The sequence below is a fragment of the Embiotoca jacksoni genome, unplaced genomic scaffold, assembly GCF_022577435.1.
Source record: "Embiotoca jacksoni isolate LCO1_2020_lvr unplaced genomic scaffold, fEmbJac1.0.p SCAF_4, whole genome shotgun sequence".
In the NCBI taxonomy this organism is placed as follows: Eukaryota; Metazoa; Chordata; class Actinopteri; family Embiotocidae; genus Embiotoca; species Embiotoca jacksoni.
Window position 1 is genome coordinate 18,545,418 of NW_027185392.1, and position 19,573 is coordinate 18,564,990.

The 19,573-nt window shown below is 41.5% G+C and overlaps 1 protein-coding gene across 5 annotated transcripts; it reads left to right on the top strand.

The window, feature by feature from the left end:
- Positions 1-1,454: 1,454 nt before the first annotated feature.
- Positions 1,455-19,368, top strand: LOC138209650 (3',5'-cyclic-AMP phosphodiesterase 4C-like). Of its 5 annotated transcripts, none has more exons than XM_069168369.1 (17): positions 1,455-1,691; positions 2,838-3,664; positions 4,656-4,790; positions 6,912-7,039; positions 7,155-7,337; positions 7,468-7,507; positions 7,767-7,837; positions 8,918-9,077; positions 10,013-10,106; positions 10,198-10,379; positions 12,103-12,201; positions 12,315-12,479; positions 13,749-13,848; positions 13,977-14,131; positions 15,387-15,509; positions 15,606-15,788; positions 17,240-19,368. In XM_069168369.1, exons 2-17 carry the CDS (start codon positions 3,569-3,571, stop codon positions 18,254-18,256), a joined length of 2,931 nt encoding a protein of 976 aa, XP_069024470.1. In that variant the 5' UTR covers positions 1,455-1,691; positions 2,838-3,568; the 3' UTR covers positions 18,257-19,368. The 5 variants fall into 5 exon arrangements, with proteins under 5 accessions (XP_069024470.1, XP_069024471.1, XP_069024472.1 ...); XM_069168370.1 differs by having other exon boundaries at positions 10,222-10,379; XM_069168371.1 differs by having other exon boundaries at positions 1,456-1,691; positions 2,838-3,610.
- Positions 19,369-19,573: the final 205 nt, after the last annotated feature.

A 19,573-nucleotide genomic window follows, 5' to 3' on the forward strand; every position in this document is an offset into this window, starting at 1 on the left:
CAGCTGAGTTTCCGTACAAGTTTTCTTTTTGCTGCTTTAATTCAAGAGTTGTGTACTTTTCTTGTTTCACATTTGAACAAGCAGTAGCTACATTTTATTTGTTTCATTTGTTTTTGTGTGACTGTTTTTAAGTTGTGTTTCAGGACTTACACTATAAGGTTGAGTTTTTGTTGTCTTCAAACTGTGTTTACTTTATTTACTTTTACACTAGTTTCTCTGAATCCTGACTCATTTCCTCTCTCCATCTCTCTCTCTTTCACTTGCGTAATTAATTACTGGTGCTCCCTCCCTCTCTCTCCCCTTCATAATTAATTGGTGGGTTTGATTTAGTGGTCTGTGCAGGATTTTTTTGGACTATTTTTTGAGGCAAAGCTCCTTTGGGCAGTCAATTCTGTAAATAGGAAACGATCAGCGCAGGTCCAGGCCATAAATCAAATCTAGATAATGCCTATAAAAGCTGATGGGAGAATAACAGAGCAGCATCATGCAGACCTGCCTTGTATGTGTTTAATTATGTTGTCAGTTTATAATATTATTATGTTGCTGTATTGCTAAAAAACAGGTCTTCTGTCAGTGTCAAGCTAGCGCAGGGCTAGTATCTGATCGTTTTCTGCCATCCTTAGGTTCTATTCCAGTCAATCAAGCAATTAAAAGCAATTTAATTATTGTTTAATTGTCCTTTTTCAAGCAAACATTTCAAATATTCTCTGGTAGAAGCTACTCATGGGAGGATTTGATTCCTTTATTTGTCCTTCATTCGCCTACTGCAGTCTTAAACTGGAAATTTAAGACTCATCTCTGACTTTTTACAGAACAAACAATCAATCACTTAACCCTGAAAATAATCAGTAAATCAACTGGTAATTACAGCCTTGCTGCTTTGTATGTTATCAATGTAGGGAATGCATTAATTAAAGCTTAAAAATGTTTTCTTTTTTAATTGACAAAAATGAGCTTGTGGCTCTGATTTCCTGCATTGGGAAGCTCAGTGTTGGTACTGATTCCAACCTGTCCGAGCTGAAATAAAAGAGCACCATTCATGTTTTGGGGCTGTGGATGGAGACATGGTTGTCCTTGAATGGCTGCAAAAGGACAGAGAAGGAGGGGGGGAAAGGGAAAGGGGTTGAGAAAGCTTACTGTGATCTTTTTAATCTGAGTGGTGTGCGCCAATTAAAACCTGCTGTGTGTGTGGAGGGGTCTATGATGGAGAGTACTGAAACAGAGGATCGGTGTGTGGCTGCTAATAAGAGGAGCGTGTAAAAAAAAACAACAGGGGTACCGATGGAGAGAGGAGGAGCGGAGACTGTTGTGTGGGATTAATGGACACTGTGCGGGAGGAGGAGGAGGAGGAGGAAGAGGGAGATGGGCTTCTCCATGGAGGCTGTGGTGGTGGGAGAGGGGAGGGAGGGGGTGGCTGCTGGGGGAGACCACTGTGGCAGGGGAGAGGGAGAGGAGAGACAGGGAGGGAGGGAAGCTGGTGAAGCCGCCGATATTCATGAAAACGCGGAGTGTTTTCCTTTTTTTCCCCCCCCCTCTCCCTCTCTCTCTCTCTCCTCGCCTCGCTGTGGCTGGTACACCGCTATGTCTCCAGAAAGCCTGAGAGAGCGGCGAAGACAGACGGAGGAAGGAGAAGACCAGTGAAAGCAGGACGAGGCCCAGCCCATCCAGCCATTGATCTTCAAGCGACCAAGGTGAGTGTGTTTTTATTACACCCTGCACCCTGACTGTGTGTGTGCGTGTGTGTGTGTGTGTGTGTGTGTGTGTGTTGTGTGGACATGTGTGTGTCTGACACATACCTTCTTGCAGTGTGTGCAGACAGGCATGATGGCAGGGCATGTATGCATGGTTTTAGTGTTTGTGTGTGTGTTTTTATAAATATATATTTGGGTGTTTTGTAACTGAGCAGCAGGCTGTGAATTGAACTGCATATTGATGCATTGCTGCTTGGTTTTATAAGCTGCTTTATCTCTAGTGGAGGTGGTATTGGTTGCAGCCATGGTGTGTGTGTGTGTGTGTGTGTGTGTGTGTGTGCGTGTGCGCGTGTGCGTGTGTGTGTGTGTGTGTGCTCAAATGCCTTATTGACTGTGCATATATATGTCACTGTGTCACCATGCATTTGTTGATTTCCCCACACAGACCTGTTTGCAGTCTGTTGATGTGCGCTGGTGTGAAAGTCCTTCCATTCAGAGGGTGTGTTCTGATAGTGACCCTGCTCTCCACCGCTGTATGTCTGTCTGTCTGTCTGTCTGTCTGTCTGTCTGTCTGTATGTCTGTCTGTTTGTCTGTCTGTCTGTCTGTCTGTCTGTCTGTGCAACCAGCTCAATCAGAAAGATATGCTGAATCTGTCCCATCCAATAGAATTAGGTCAGCTCGGACTGCTCACAGTAATTATATAACATCAGAGAGCTTTGGTGTTGCAGTATCTGCTCAGAATTAGCCACACTGAAGGTACAGCTCCACCAAGGCCACAGCAGCCAAAACATTTTGTCAGGACTGCCCTCTTCCTGACTAATTCATGACTGGACCAACCATTTCTTTGAAATTTAGTCCACCTATTGGAATATTTATCAGTATTTTATTAGTTTTGAGTCTTCTTTTTAAGGCATGAGCTGTGTATTTTGGAAAAACACCTCATTTCTTTTTCATATTTGAAAGGTAACTATATGAAGAAAAAAAAAAAGGCTTCTTTCACTTTAAGATGCATCAAATGAATTCATTACATGAAAGCAGGACAGTGAGTTCCAAAACAAGGGCGGAAAGATGACTCAAAGAGAAAATTTGCTGACGATTTTTTAATGTCCTGGTGCCACTAACTCTTTGTTTGTGTTTTCTCTCAGGGAGACGGATTCAAAGATGGATCACAGCAAATCCAACCAGGAGTTTTGACTTTTAGACTTCTCGGATGAGGTGAACACGTCTTCCCAAGCAGCATCCGGATCCACGGGACCAATCAGATTGTGGGAAACAGGTCTGAGACAGGAGAGACCTGATGCAAGCGCCTCTGTAATCTCTTTGGATTTTGGATTGTTGGAAAGTTGCATTCATGTGGGATCAGGGTTACACCTGGGAAACGTCATGCGAACAATACTCCAAGGTGGATAAACATTTTATAAAACAAAGGAAAAGGTTTTCTACAGCAGCAGCATCATGAACTCTGACCGGGACATCCCATTGGCTCGTCCGGCCAAAGGAAGACGACATGGAGTAACAATTTTTGGGAGGATTTATCTTTCTTCCACCTTTGGTTTTTAAAAAAAATAACAGCTCTAAACAAAGGTCATCAGCCACCATCTGAACCTGGAGCCTCTGAAGAGGCACATAAATGCTCCTTTACTGTTTCGCGGCAGGAGGACATCTGATTTCAGCCATCTGACGCCTGAGGTGTGGACAGAGCGCGAGCGAGGCGGTTGGCTGGCTGAGTCAGCTCCAATGGGGGCCGGTTGTGACCCGGTCTGACCCCGGTTTGACCTTGCAGTGACCTTTGACCTCTCCGGTCCTGGCTCTCCACCTGCTCTGCTGCCTGGGTTCCGGAACGCTCCGCCCTGGGGCCCAGAACGAGCCAATCAGAATGAAGAAGAGCCGCAGCGTGCTGTCTGTGACTGGAGAAGAGGTGAGGACAAAAACAATCAGGGAGCAGACCTCGTCACTGTCACGGACAGAGCAGGTACCAGGCAGAGCAGCCCGGCAGACTGGACCGTGTGTGTCACATAAATGCCTACCACGACATACAAACGGCGTGACTTTCACACATGCTGGCTGTCTTTGTTCCCAGCACACACTCAGATGTCCGAGTGGACAGTTTGTATCCTCCAGCCTGCACTCACACAGTGTGAACCACTCAGTCACAGCCCTCTATGGAAATGAGCCCCCGCTAAATGAGTGCTCTATGGAAATTAGCTATTTTCTTTTAAAGGTGACGTCTTGGCAGAAGGACATAACACCATACATTATTCAAGAGCTCTTTTATTGATTATGCTGAGCAGGGGCCTATACGTTTCTTTACGTGTGAGTGTATGTACGTACTGTATATGTGTGTGTGTGTGTGTGTGTGTGTGTGTGTGTGTGTGTGTGTGTGTGTGTGTGTGTGTGTGTGTGTGTGTGTGTGTGTGTGTGTGGATGCGAGCATCTCTCCACATCTGGGTCTGGACGACATCAAACGCAGCATGGAAGCAACACGGCACTGTTGCCTAGCAACTGCTACCATTCCCCCAGTGTTTTGTTGCTACGGTACTGCAGTGCAGATCAGCCTCTCAGAGCTCAGTCTGTAGAGGCCCTTTCCCAGACACACACACACACACACACACACACACACACACACACACACACAAACACACACACACACACACACACACACACGTATCCTAACACATGCACAGTCACACACGCATGCACACACACATACATTAATAATTTATAATCTGTGTCTCTGTAGGAGTTTCTTCAGAATTTAAACATGGCAAATCAGCACGGTTTGGTACGTTCACCAAAATAACAAAAGTTCTTTCATTTTTACGACTGAATCAGATTTGTTATCGTTGGGTATACAACACAGGGTTGTCATGTACAAAGAAAATATAGTTTTTTTTCTTCTGTGGATGTGTTTTTCTCGCCCCATTTCCCTGTTTCCCTCACCTGCCCTGCCTCCCGTCTCGTAGGGGAATGACCCGGATATAACAGGTGATGAAGAGGGGGCGGAGTCATCTCGCTACAGCCGGTCTTATACATCTGGGGCCACGCTGGGGGCTGAGCTACGCAGAGGGAGGAGCAGAAGACTCTCACCTGGTCTCCAGGTACCGGGCACATTAACATGCTGCGGGGGGGTTGTGGAGTACAAAAGAGCCACGGGCCACCCGTCCTGTTCCTTCACTGTCACCTCAGGTTTATTTGGGAGTTTATAACCTTATGTTTTAGGGACACACCTGACTCATTTTTTGGGGGTTTTTCAGTTTGCAGCTGTACGGTTTCGTTTTAGCAGGCAGCTATTTTCAGCAGACAAAACTCAAATTAACACCCTGTTTGCTACTTTCTCAGCATCCCACAGACACATTTAACAACTGACTGGTGAACCCAGTGCAACACTCAGAAAGCTAAAGTGATATTTACACCAAGAGTTAATGGAAAACAAAACTAGAGCCTGACCGATGCTGGATTTTTAGGGCTGATGCCAAAACAAGGAGGTAAAAATAAATACGATATCACTGTATATCGATTGAAATGCGGTCATCAAACACTTGTGACAAAGATATGAAATGAAGGCAGAATATTTTACAGTTTAATGATGAACTTCATTGTCTAACATGACATCAGTGCATTGGACTTCACTGGGAATGTTACAATCCTAAATCATTTTAAATGAAAACAAATACAAATAGAACAATCTTTAAATGACCCCAAGCATCTTTTACTGCTTTATGTTTTGCCAAAAAGTTTTCATGTCATCCAATCAAATTGGCCAACTGTTATTGCAAATTGGTCGGGCTCGGACCAAATCAGAGCTAAAAGAAAAGGTATTGCATATTGTTACAAACCGAAAGCAAGACTGGCTGAACATAAACATGCTATAAGAACTGGCAACTCACAAACCCAATGGCTTTACATTGCAAACAGGCTGACCACAGAAGCTGTAATTAATTGAGGATATCAGCATTTAGAAAACTTAGCGAGAGGAGGCGACAGGTTGGAAAGGCTCTTAGAAAGAGAATCATTTTAGATCTATACATTAAAAGCTAAGCAATACCCCGGTTTGATTGGAGGAGCTTGTCTCCTTTTTTGTAACTGTGCCTTTGTGTGTTATTTCTCTCAGGACAGCTGGGTCAGTTTAAATGTTACTTGCCATTTAATGTTTTAATGTATTTAAAACTACAAAGAGATTTCAAGACTTTTGATAAATATCTGTATTTGGTTTCTCCTGACATTATGTTTCCCATCATGTGTCTTTACCAGCTCCCATGTATTGGATGACTGCTAATTGGTCCATACTGCTCATGTGACCACTGACCAACTGATGTATGGAACAGCCCAAAGGCAACTGATTTGTACCTGCCCTGATGAAGGCCTTAGAGGCTAAAAATGTGTAGGCATGCGTTTTTTTTTTTACTATAACTGAATAGCCATGAGTGATTAAAGGCTTTTTAATTCATCACCCTCTTGAGTGCCTCAGATTTCAACTCAAACTGTTTGATTCCCAAACTGAAAAGCACCAGAAGGACAACCATTCACACACCCGAGCTGCACTCCACGCTGACAGTTTTTAACTATTATTCTTAGTTTCATAATAATTCTGAATATTATATCCCATGTCTGACAACTGAGCCTCCTAAATCCTACACACTGACCCCTTAAGTGAGTTTAAACAGTCCACTAATTGTATTCATACTGTATGTAGCAAATAGGAAACAAATGGCTGGATCATTGAAACACATCTAAGAATTAAAAACTTCATAGTATGTCTGCAGAACATAAATTAGCAAAAAGGCAGGAGCACTGTGGCGGTTATGCTCCATCAGCTGACATGTTGGCACCTTCTTTAGAGTTCAATGGACTACAGAATTGGGTAATCAAGTATACATTAGGTAGGTAGGTAGGTAGGTATTTACTTTATTAATCCCTGAGGGGAAATTTTATTTAGATTTAAGGATCTAAAACCTGCAAACACTGGTGTGGTCCTTTAAAATAATGCGATTAAAACTAGATTTGACTTGACAAGAGTTCAAATACAGTGAATATCCCAAACATATTCTACAATCTATAGTGACTATCTCAAACCAGATAACAGTGAACTTGGGTATTTTGGAGAAATGGGGTAGCTGACAGCTTTGGCCCGTAATCCTCCCTTTAATCGGGGAGACACAGAGTGTACAGATTGTGCGACTGGTGTCCCCTAACCTCTACCTTGCCTTTGAACTCACCAGGTACCCTGCTGGCTCCGCCCTCGAGACCGCACCCGTTCACCAGAGGTCCTGAGCAACATGTCACGTCCCACAACTCTCCCCCTTCGTATCCCGCCACGTATCTCCATCACGCAAGCAGATGCTGACAGGTTTACACACAATTAAACCTTTAATTGAACTAAATTAAACCGTAGATGTGACCTTGCAGAAAGCTTTACACACTGTTTCTTTCCTGTCTTCTCAAAACATCATGACGTGTCCCAGTTATGAAGCAGAAAATGGCGTGTCTCCAGGTCACACCCCTCTGGGCTCCCAGAGTCCGAGCCTCACCCTGCACACCTCCTTCCCCCAGGGCCAGAGAAGAGAGTCCTTCCTCTACCGCTCCGACTCCGACTACGACATGTCGCCCAAGACGGTCTCGCGGAACTCCTCCCTCGCCAGCGAAGGGTGAGACTCAGGAAGAGGGACATTAATAATGAGTGTACCCATATGTTTATATTCTCAGGAAAAATCTTCCTATCAATTCTGCGCTTTCTCTTTTTTTTCTCACTCCTCCAACTGTCCCTCCTCCTCTCAGGCACACAGCTGAGGACTTCATCGTCACACCTTTTGCTCAAGTAAGTTTGACTTCCATTTATTTTTATGAATTTTGTGTTTCATACAGCTTCCAGTGCCCCCAAACAGTTTATTTTTTATAAACTATTAAGTAGGTAGAAGTAAGGTATATTTTTTATATTTTATTACAGTAAAATAGAGAAAAGGATTGAAAGCACTGTGATGCATGTACCTCTCATTGGGCCTTAGATATTTGCCAGAGGTTGTTTTCTGCTGTATGAATTGTGTGTACATATCCTGTGATATTGTGTGCTGATTTAGGTCCTGGCCAGTCTTCGATCAGTACGGAGTAACTTCACCATCCTCGCCAATGTCTCCACACCAACAGTCAAGTCAGTACCACCTAATCTGAACCACATAGTTCAGACTTCATAAATTAAACAGTAATGTGCACTTTTCTGCAGTATGACATCCAAGTACTGTCAGTTGATATTACAAGCAGGCAGCTAATGTAACATAAATGCTCACGTTTTGTGACTACAGTTTAGGGCTGTCACATATCGTATCGTTCACGATAATATTGGTGTAATTTTAAATATGATAAATAAAATTCATATTGTGGTAGTGGTAATATTCAGATATATTGACAATATAACGTTCTTCCGTCATGCATTGTAGCGGTATAACATACGTTACCTTTGTAACTTACACACAGCAACAACAAGCATGACTGAAAACAGCTATATTTCATAAAGAGTCTGAATCTGACGTATTTGATTACAAACTGTAGAACTGAAAGACAATTTTTTTTTTTTTTTTTACTGAATCTTTGAAGGCAAACTGTTACATTTATGCTGACATAATGAAATTACAACACTTATTATATTGTACATGTATGTTCTTGAAATTAATTAGGTCTGCAAATACCAATTATTTTTACTATTGATTAGTCTGAGGATTATTTTCTCAATTAATTGATTAACTAATCGTCAGAGCTCTAAAATAATTAACCAAATATTTTTCAGTATGTTTTCATATTGTCAAAACATCATTATCCCAGAAATACCCTGAAATATTGCAATATTATTTCTGGGCCACATTGCCCAGAGGGTTACATCACTCTTGGACTCATTCAATCTGGTGGAGTAGTCATACAGTCATGCAGCTGATTATTATTGTTTCAGACTTTGTTACATGCAAATAAAAAAAGATTAAAAGAAACAAAGACAAACTTTTGTCCTCTTTTTTTTTTTTTTCTTCTTTGGACTTTCAGAATTACATTTAATTCAATAGAGCTGTTTATCCAAAGAAGAAAGTAAATGGGAAAGTGAAAAAAACATGGTTAATCACAGAACTAAAGACAACCAAAGGCTATAAAAAAACTTAAAATGTTTTAATTTGTCTGTTAATAACTTTGTTGTTGCCAACTTAATCTCATCTGCTGCTTTTTGCTAAAACTGCTGTGTTCTCAGGAGATCTTCTCTGGGTGGAGAAGTCAGTCCCAGGGCGACACTATCAGAGCAGCAGTACGAGCAGCTCGCCCTGGACACCCTGGAGGAGCTGGACTGGTGCTTGGACCAACTGGAGACCATCCAGACACACCGCTCTGTCAGCGAAATGGCCTCCAACAAGGTAGGACAAACATCACTGAAGCAACCAACACATCAGCAGGCCGATTTCCGCTTACCACAAATGCATCACTGCTGGCGTGCCGTCTACTCTTTAAATAGAATTTATAGCACTTAATTTATGAGCAGGCTGATTTATTTGATGTATTCTGGCTCAAATTTTAAGTATATAACATACATCAGCTGGCCAATATTGCTCTATCACAGATATATTGGGATTTGTTGTCCAATGTATGTCAATATGAACACTTTTTATTATAGAACATAATGTAGAAAAGATGCTTTAGGTAAATTAGAAATTGTTTTATTTATAGTTATTTATAATTGTTAAATACCCAGTGAAGTTTACTGTTTCAGTATGCTGATGTCAGTGTGGACAATAAAACGTAAAATATCCCTTTGACTTTTATTTTTAATTTCAAATTTCATTATTTAACTGTAAGTTAATGTGTCATAACTGTTGAAAGACAGAATTTGAGGTATTATTGCCGAAACTGTTATTAATTACTGTTAAAAAATAATTTTTAACCAATTATTTTAATGCTCAAATATCTACTGTGTATTGGTATATGCCTAAATGCTGAACCGCACTTTAACTCAAATCTGATGCATATTTTGAAATACATATGGGAAAATATTGTTTTTGTGTGTAATAAATGTAATATATTATTTGTTTAACCTGTCTCCACTAAGATGCCTGATGCTGCTTATTAAATTTAGTTTAAATTAAATATAAAATACTTCTTTCTTTTTCTTTTTCTTTTACCTTTTAACTGTAGTTTTACTCTGGACTTATTTAATGACCTTAAATCCAAACAGAGGAGTGTTTTAAATATTATTCCGTTTTTCCCACATAAACTGAGAGGAGAAGCACTTTTGAGAGAAGAAGTATCAGATGGACTCAAACTGCATCTCGGTTTTGTTCTCATTCTGCCACAGTTTAAGAGGATGCTGAACAGAGAGCTGTCCCACCTGTCAGAGATGAGTCGTTCTGGGAACCAGGTGTCTGAATACATCTCCAGCACCTTCCTGGGTGAGTTGGACCTGAAGTAAATTTCTGTCCATGTCACATTTAAAAATTTTTTTTTTGACCTTTGACAAATAAAAACAATAAATCCTTCAAGGTGTGTTTGCCTGTCCATCTGTAGACAAGCAGAACGAGGTGGAAATCCCATCTCCTACTCTGAAAGACAAACCCATGAGTCACATCAGCGGCGTGAGGAAACTATCTCACAGCTCCAGCCTCTCCAGCACTTCGATGCCTCGCTTCGGCGTCAACACGGACCACGAGGATGAGCTCGCCAAGGTGTTGTTGTCTGTCTGTCTGTTATTCTGACTCGTAGAAAATGCAGTTACACATCAAACTTTCATCTCTGAAAATCAGATGTCTTCAAGGACTTGGGGACTCGGTGGATATGAATCTTTTTTGTTCAGTCTTATTTAAATTTTGGCGACTTTGTTGCAGAATTTGCTGTTTTTCTCACTTACTGTTGAGGCTATTTCAGTATCACATTGAGTCTGACGTGGGAGGTTTCCTGTGGGAATGTATTGGACGAAAACACAATAAAATATCGTTTTATACTAGATTATTGCATATGTTATGCACTGCGGACACTGCAGTTAGATTGCAGGACTTGTTGCATTAAAACATTGCTCACATATTTATTAGGTTTAGATCTGTTCACATCCAAAAGGGACGTCTCATGGAGTCCTTTATTATTCCTTTTGTTTTCTTTTTAGTGCTCGGTGCTTCGTTGTTTCATTCCAACCAGTCTGTAGCACCAAATGTATAGAAAGCCCACCAGGAGGATGGAGACTATCTAATTAAACCAACAAACTCAAGTAAAAGCCTCAGCCCTGGATTACGCCACTTTACTGGAGAATACTGTGCCATTGTGTCGTTTTGAAAAGTACACACATGTATCAGGTCAAAGAAGGAGGTCATGTGACAGAGGTCATGTGATAATGTACAAAAAATAATAAAGGTAGTGAGGAGGTCGGGAGTGACTGGACTTTAACGTATCACGCAACATAACATATTTAATGTACATGTTAACGTACTTTATGCAACTTGAGTGACGCACGCAATGTTACTAACATAAAACTACGTATTTTAATCTAAACCGTGACCTTTTTCTAACCCTAACTGAGTGGTTTTGATGCCTAAATTGAACCAAATCACAACTGTGTCACATTCTTGTTCTAACCTAACCATGGGGTTAGTTTGCTGTTACTTGGACTGAATGATATGATTTTAAACCAATAGTTAATTTTGTTTTTTGCCACTTTTGGGGCAGTGTCAGAAATTGTAAAGACACACTGCCATATTTTTACCCTATGAAGTTGTACTAGCCAGCATTTGCCTATTTAGCTCCGCTTTGTTCTCCACCATATCCTTTAGTTGTTCAACAACTCGTCTCTTTCTTTGTCTACTCATCATTAGCATGCAGTCAGTTTTATCAACACTAATGAGACTACATTAAAAGTACTGTGCATTATAAAGCTGAGAGGAGCCGCAGAGTTGGGTGATAGTTCTCTGTGACTCCTTTCACTTTTCACACCTGTTGGTAAAACAAAATTATTGATTAGAGCAGCATTAAATCAGCACTTTATCTTGATAATGTCGTGTAATAACTTGTGTCTCTTCTCGAGTTTGTCCTAATCATTTACTGGTTAAAGATTTTGGACATCAGCACCAGACTGGGAGCTGATTTATTTATTTTTAAATTCACAGGTTAATGATTATTCTGACTTTTTTTAGGTTTAATATTATGGGATTTGGAAAACTGACAGATTTTTGAAATTGTAACACAAGTTAATGAGGTTCAGTGAGAGATTCCTGACATTGTTAACTCTGATAATATTGATAATAAATTATGTCTTGATACCTTTTGAGCACCTGATACAGCCATCGTCAAATTTTGTAAAACCTGCTTTTAATGGAGCAAATTTTGATGTTGTTATAAGTTTAAACTGTTTTTTGTTTTCTGACTTTTCACATGATGTTTTTCTCTGTGGTGTTGAACCAGGAGCTGGATGATCTGGACAAGTGGAGTTTTAACATCTTCAGAGTAGCAGAGTTTTCCAACAACAGACCTCTCAGCTGCATCATGTACACCATCTTCCAGGTAAGCAGAAGGTGACTGTGGAGGGTCATCCTTACCTGAAATATTTTGTGATGTACAGAAACCTGATGCAATCAGCCGTTTGTCAAATTGTGGCTCCTCTCCTCCCTCCTCAGGAGCGAGAGCTGCTGAAGACATTTCGTATCCCAGTTGACACCTTTGTCACTTATGTGATGACCCTGGAGGACCATTACCATGGAAACGTAGCATATCACAACAGCCTCCATGCTGCAGATGTCACCCAGTCCACACATGTCCTCCTCTCCACACCTGCTCTTGACGTAGGTCAACACGCACACACACACACACACACACACACACACACACACACACACACACACACACACACACACACACACACACACACACACACACACACGCACACACACACACGCACACACACACATCTGCATGATCGTGTTTATGGTACCATCTAAGGGGACAAGATAACCTCAAAACATTAAGCAAAAGGTGCAGGCAAAGCTAAATCAAAACAACAACAAATATCATCTCAATTCAAGCATTGGGAACATGAACAATTACACTCTTATTAATAGTTCATGAAAACTGATGGTGAACATGATTTAACTGTCTGGCGTTTCAGCCATTGTTTTCTTTTAACTGCTGCCTCAGATTTATAGCTATCAAAAAACGTTGTGGCAGGACACTGAAGGCAAAAAAGAAAATGTCATACCATTAAATTTTGAGCCATTTTGCTTCTATAAAAGGTTTTCTTTCAGACTGGTGACAAAATTACACATTTAGGTGTTTATTTTATATGCTTTGTGAATTAGCATTTGTACAGTTGTCCTAAATTCACTAAAAGTTGGCATATATAATGTTATACTGGATAAATCAGGCTTTTTATAATGTAAACAATGCGAGAAAAAAAAAGGTTTTTAGATTTTTGTGGCAACATTATCCTTGCTACTGTACTTGTTTCAACATCTGTTCATAAAGAGAAGACTTGTAACATGACAACACACCTGATTTTCCATAACCTTTAGTAAAAAAAACAACCACTTACATCATTTTAAGTACATCAGATCAGAAGGGGGCCATCTCCACAGCGTAGTTGCTGCCAACTCATCAAGTGAGCCAGTAACTTCCTGGTAACACAGATTGGACAGATTTAATATCAAAATTCAGTTTGGTTCATGGTGTGTTTTATTTGTTTGCTGTTTTTGACTTAAGAATAAAATCAAATGTATAGGAAACAAGCTGCTAATCAGGGGTTTTTTTGTATTGGTTTTTATAAATTACAAAATAACCCTTTTTTATTTTCTAATTTTGGATTCTCAGTTGAATATGAACAAAACGAATGTTGATTAAACACAAACAAAATGCAGATTATGTGTCAAAGTCGATATAGAAATGAAAAAAAACAGTTAACCAACAAGGTGATAATATTGCAAATGGTAACTTTTAAGATCATATTGTTAACCATATTCCTAGTAAACGATATATTGATGTATATATAACAGAAATTCCTGGATTTTAAAGGTTAAAAAACAAGTGTGATTTTACTTCTGACCTTCTCTGTCTTTCAGGCCGCCTTCACTGACCTGGAGATCCTCGCTGCTCTGTTCGCTGCAGCGATCCATGATGTCGACCATCCTGGAGTTTCCAATCAGTTCCTCATCAACACCAGTGAGTTCACACACACACACACACACACACACACACACACACACACACACACACACACACACACACACACACACACACACACACGGTAACACATGCCACTCTGTTCACACCCTCCTCTCTGTTCTCAGACTCTGAGCTGGCCCTCATGTATAACGACGAGTCCGTCCTGGAGAACCACCACCTCGCCGTTGGCTTTAAGCTCCTGCACCAAGAACACTGTGACATCTTCCAGAACCTCACCAAGCGGCAGCGCCAGAGCCTTCGTAAGCTCGTCATCGATATGGTCAGGAACTTTTCTACCACAGCTTACACCCAAAAACAGTCTGCAACTGTAAAGTGTAAACAGACCAACATGGCTAAACTTACTCTGTCTTCATCCTGCAAATGCTACCGAAATCGATGTGATCATTACAGTTCTTAGAGGTACCATCGTAGTTGTTTTCAGGATCTTTCGTATGTAATTCTTGCTCTTTATTGTTCATAGTAGATTTTTTAAAAGTTTGTTTAATTTTTGTGAAATTCTGATTTTGTTCAAAGTTAATGCTGTACGTTTATGACTTGCTGAACATGTTGATCAGGACGTGGTTGAAAAAGAGGTTTTAAATTACAGTTAGATGCAAGCTCTAGAATATTTAACAAGCATTTTCTTCAACATTAAAGCCTAAAATTGACTGTTCTTAAACTAATGTGCTGGCTTCGTATGGATTAATCTCAGTTAGCTGAAGAGCTGGATTTCTTCCAAAACTTCTCTGTGAGGGGTATTTCACAGAGTCAGATAACACGGCAGTAGAAGCGTGCTTTGGTTTCGAACTGATCTTTGAGTCATGGCTATAAAGCATTGATTCCCAAACTGTGGTACGTGTACCAAAGGTAGTACGCAGGATTCTTGCTTGAATGGCCGAACAGGTGCAGTCCAACTTGTCAAAGTCCATCAATCAGTCATTTTCATGCCATTTTATCACAGCCAACAGTTATTATGTACAAACATCACTTTACTATGATGTGAAATAAGTAGTTGTTAATCATTTAAATATTTTTGAAATACATTTTGACCACATAGTGTAACGTCACGTCCAACATAGCATAATGTTAGCGTTAGTTTAAAGCAGTCGGACTCTTCAGCCGATCATTTTAACAAGTAGAATGAGTGGAGTTTTTCTCATGGCTACAAGGTGCAAAATAGTCCAGAGGCAACGGGACAACGTTGGACCTGACAGGTCAGAAGAACTTAAAATGCGGAGGAGTCTGAGTTGGAGCTGCAGATTAGCACCTTTTCTCGCACTAAATGTTAATGTTTTCTTTGATTTTGAAACAGCAGCCCTATGTTGTCGTTATTTAGTGTTTCTGAAGGCATTTCATGTTAAATCAGTCATTTTTATTTTATGAAAGAACTGTCGGTTTCTGCAGCAATTTGGTGACACATGATATGAAAAGTTTGGGAATCTCTGCTACACAGTAAGACTGAGACCAGGAGACACAAGTTCAAGGAAACTAAATAAGAAAAGTATGTTTTTCTACTTTTGTGTTGTGGTCTGCAGGTGTTGGCCACGGACATGTCCAAGCACATGACTCTGTTGGCCGACTTGAAGACGATGGTGGAGACGAAGAAGGTGACGAGCTCGGGCGTGCTGCTCCTGGACCACTACACAGAGCGAACACAGGTAACCTGTCATCTTAATCACACCTCTGCAGGTCTGTACAACAAAGAGAAAGACTGACATGAAATCACTGTGTGATACTGTTGTATGTGTGTGAAGGTTCTGAGGAACATGGTGCACTGTGCAGACCTGAGCAACCCCACCAAGACGTTACCGCTGTACAGACAGTGGACGGAGAGGATCATGGAGGAGTTCTTCCGCCAGGGAGACAAAGAACGAGAGCGAGGGATGGAGATCAGCGCCATGTGTGACAAACACACCGCGTCTGTGGAGAAGAGTCAGGTAAAATCTGTAAAAGCTACAAACCTTCAGTGAGACCGTCACGAGTGTTGATTTTTGTAATTTTTTTTGTGGACTGTTTCCAGTCATGCAGAGCCAAACTGACCAGCTGATAGTCCAGCTTCATATTTTGCCCGAAGACATTAGCTGTGTTCTAAATGGCATAATTACATACTAATACTCAGTATTTTGAGTGTGTGCAGTGACACATGCAGTGCTCCACAAGTACCCGGATGATGTACTCAAAACGGTCCAAACATTGTGAGAAACGTTGGACACTTTTCACTCAACAGTCACCATCTTGTCTATGTAGCGGAAAGGGACGGACCAATGATGGAAAGAATTTTGAAATTGTGGCGTCTGAATAAACTGCAGCTGCACAAAAGTGTTTATTTCTCACGAAGTTCCACCAAACTTCTGCTGGATTGAAGCCATCAGTGTGTTTACGGTATGTGTTAAACAGAGGGCATGAAAACATGTTCATTTCTGGGTGATATAATTAAACGTGGCAGATATGTTGGTGGGTGATTCATTCAAATACAACACTTATTTCCAGTAAGTGCAAAATGGCAGAATGTGATTTGAGACGACGCTACACTGTCAAAATTCAAGTATTACACAAGTAGGAGTCCTAACATGAGACAGGTTTCCCACTTTAAGTCAAATGACTTTTCCCTGACTTTCACGAACTAAAATGCTGAAATTCAATGACCTATAATGAACAGAAACGCAAGTTGTTGTGCTGTTGTGCTGATCAGACAAGAAACAGCTACATTATTTTATTCCCATCAATTTGCAGTACAAAACTTTTCACTGCTTAAACCTACTGCACAATTATAATCACACACGACTCGGCCTGTGCACCATTATAAACACATTTACCCTTGTGCCAAAAATATTTTTTCAAATGGGATCAGTAGGAAGTCAGAGCATGCTGACACCAGGTTGGCGTGGCTGCGAGCGGCTCCCGCTCCCAATTTGACAAACTTTACATTTAGCTTTTCTGTTGTCTATTTATATCAGCCAGACTTTGAAGTCATTATTTTGTAACCAAAGCACTTGACATTCACATTTTCCTGGCATGCAGGTACAAGAAAAAGCCTCTCTTTACTGAAGTTCTTGCTACTTGTTGACGTATGGAAAGATGATAAAAGCTCTCACGCAATACGAGAAACACGTGAAATAATGCGAAGGGGGAAAAAAAAAAAAAAGAGTACATGGAAAATATTATATTTCGATAAATGTCAAGAAAAATGTCCTTGTCTGGATAATATATTCTATGAAATTCCTTGACCCCTGGGAACCTTGGTACGAGTACTATTCGTTAGTGTACTAAAAGAAGCACGTCATCGTTCTTCTCATCAACTCTGAGCGAGACAGTGAATCAGTGTATTCTCCAAAATGTTGAACTGCTCCTTTATCCCCAGCTTCTAACTTCTATCTGTTTTTCCCAGGTGGGCTTCATCGACTACATCGTCCACCCGCTGTGGGAGACGTGGGCCGACCTGGTGCACCCGGACGCCCAGGAGCTGCTGGACACGCTGGAGGAGAACAGGGAGTGGTACCTGAACACAATGCCCCAGTCTCCCTCACCTCCTCCGGACAGACACCTCCAGCACGACCGCTTCCAGTTCGAACTCACCCTGGAGGACCTGGAGCACAACAACCACAACCACATCCACCTGAGCAACAGCAGCGGGAGAGACATCTGTGACGACGGCAGCGCGGACAGAATGCAGGACGGGATGGCGGAGCCCAACGGAGAGGAGCAGAACCACGTGGGAACGGAGAAAGATGACGAGGAGAATCACAACGGCGAACTGAACGGGATCCGGGACGAAGAAGAGGAGGAGGACGCTGCAGAAAGGGAGGGGGAGGAAGAAGAGCAACATCAGGAGGAGCAAGTAGACGAAGAAGAAACAGAATTAGCAGAAGAAGCAAATGATGCAGGAGAAGATGAAGACACTAAAGTGGAGGAGGAGGAGGAGGAGGAAGAGGAGGAGGAGGAGGGGGAGAAAAATCAGGAAGACGAAGAGCAGGAAGGGGAAAAGGATGAAGGAGAAGAAAATGAGGGAGACAGAGAGGAAAATGAGGAAGATGGAGAAGGGGAAGTAGATGGAGAAAAAGCAGATGAGGGGGAAGAGGAAGTTGAAAATGAAGAAGCAGAGGTGGAGGAGGAGAATGAGGGGAAAAAAGAGGATGATGTAGAAGAAGAGGAGGCAGAAGAGGAGGCAGAAGTGGAGGGTGAATTCGAGGAGGAGGAACAGGGAGAAACAGAGGAGAATGTGGAGGAGGAACAAGAGAAAGAGTTAGAAGAAGCAGAAAAGGAGGAGGAGGCACCAGAGGAGGAGGAGGTGACACCACAGGAGGAGGACGAGGAGGAGGAGGAGGAGGAGGAGGAGGAGGAGGAGGAGGAGGTGGCACCACAGGAGGATGAGGAGGAAGAGGTAAAAGAGGAAGAGGAGAGTTAGTTGCAACTGAACAGGCTCAGGAGAGATAAAGAGGGCCAGAGAGGCTCCAGCCGGCTGAAGAAGAGGAGAGAGAGTCGATGACTCTGCTCTGACTGCTTCATCTCTGAGATGAAGGCCAGGTCACGTCTTTAAAGGCTCACAGAGAAACATTTAAGAGCAACAGTACAGCACCGAACTCCAACAACCTCTCCGGGTGTTCCCCAACAGCGAGCTGGTAGTGATCAACAGACTAGAGTCTTCTTCACCTGGTGTCTGTACGTCCATCACTGCCGTCGGGGATAAACTGGGGCATCACAATAATAACAACAATAATAATAATAAAAGGGAGGCAACCTGTTTTATTGACCTTTTGTAGCTCCTGGAAATATATATATATAAAAAAAGCTGAAAGACGTACATGCAAATAAGTACGTGCCTGTTCTTCTAGACTACCACCCATCGTCTCGGTCACCGTCTGTCTTGTTGATGAGGAACATCACACACACACAGTGACCCATTAACTCAAGAGCAACTTTTAAAAGAATGTCAACTTCCTCTGTTTGTCAGAAAAGAGAAGAACAAAAAAAAACAACAAAAAAAAGAAGTCGGGAAAGTGTAGTCTGTCGTCTTCTATTTTACAAGTCTCCGAACAGGAGCGCACCGTCGAGCTGTGGTCCAGGAACAGTTTAACCTCCTCACATACTAACCTTAAACGCAACACTGCTGGATTTCTCAATAACATCTGGACTGTTTTCTCAATGTGGAAACATTTACAGTACAGCTCGAAATGGCTGATGTATTGTACGTGTCGATGTCGGTTCATGTTAAAAAAAAAATAAATAAAAAAAATAAAAACAACCAGTATTCATCCCATCGCGACCGTCCCACGACCAGCACTGAGCAGTCCGGCCGCCCGTCATGGCGGCATCTTGTCTCCAAGCAATGAAACTGTGGGACCAGGCCAGCGGGTGTGATGGTCTTCCACCAATCCCTTTTTTTTTTTTCTTTGTTTGTTTGTTTTTGTAAAAATTGTATTTGGCACTTTATCTAACACCCCTGTTACATATATGTACATAATAAACATGTATTTTAATCTGCTGATGTCATAAAATAAATACAATCGATGAAGCTGATGGAGTGGTTTAATTACAGAAGTACTTTGGAAATGTTTTATTTTAAGGGTCAGTGATTTTCTGAAAATTGAGCTGAAACAATTAGCTGCAAAATATGTGATCATTGATTAATTAGGGCCCGAGCACCGATGGTGCGAAAGCCCTGTTGTTATCCAAGGAATTATTATTCTTTTCGTTCCTTATTTTTCTCCGTAAAGAACTGCAT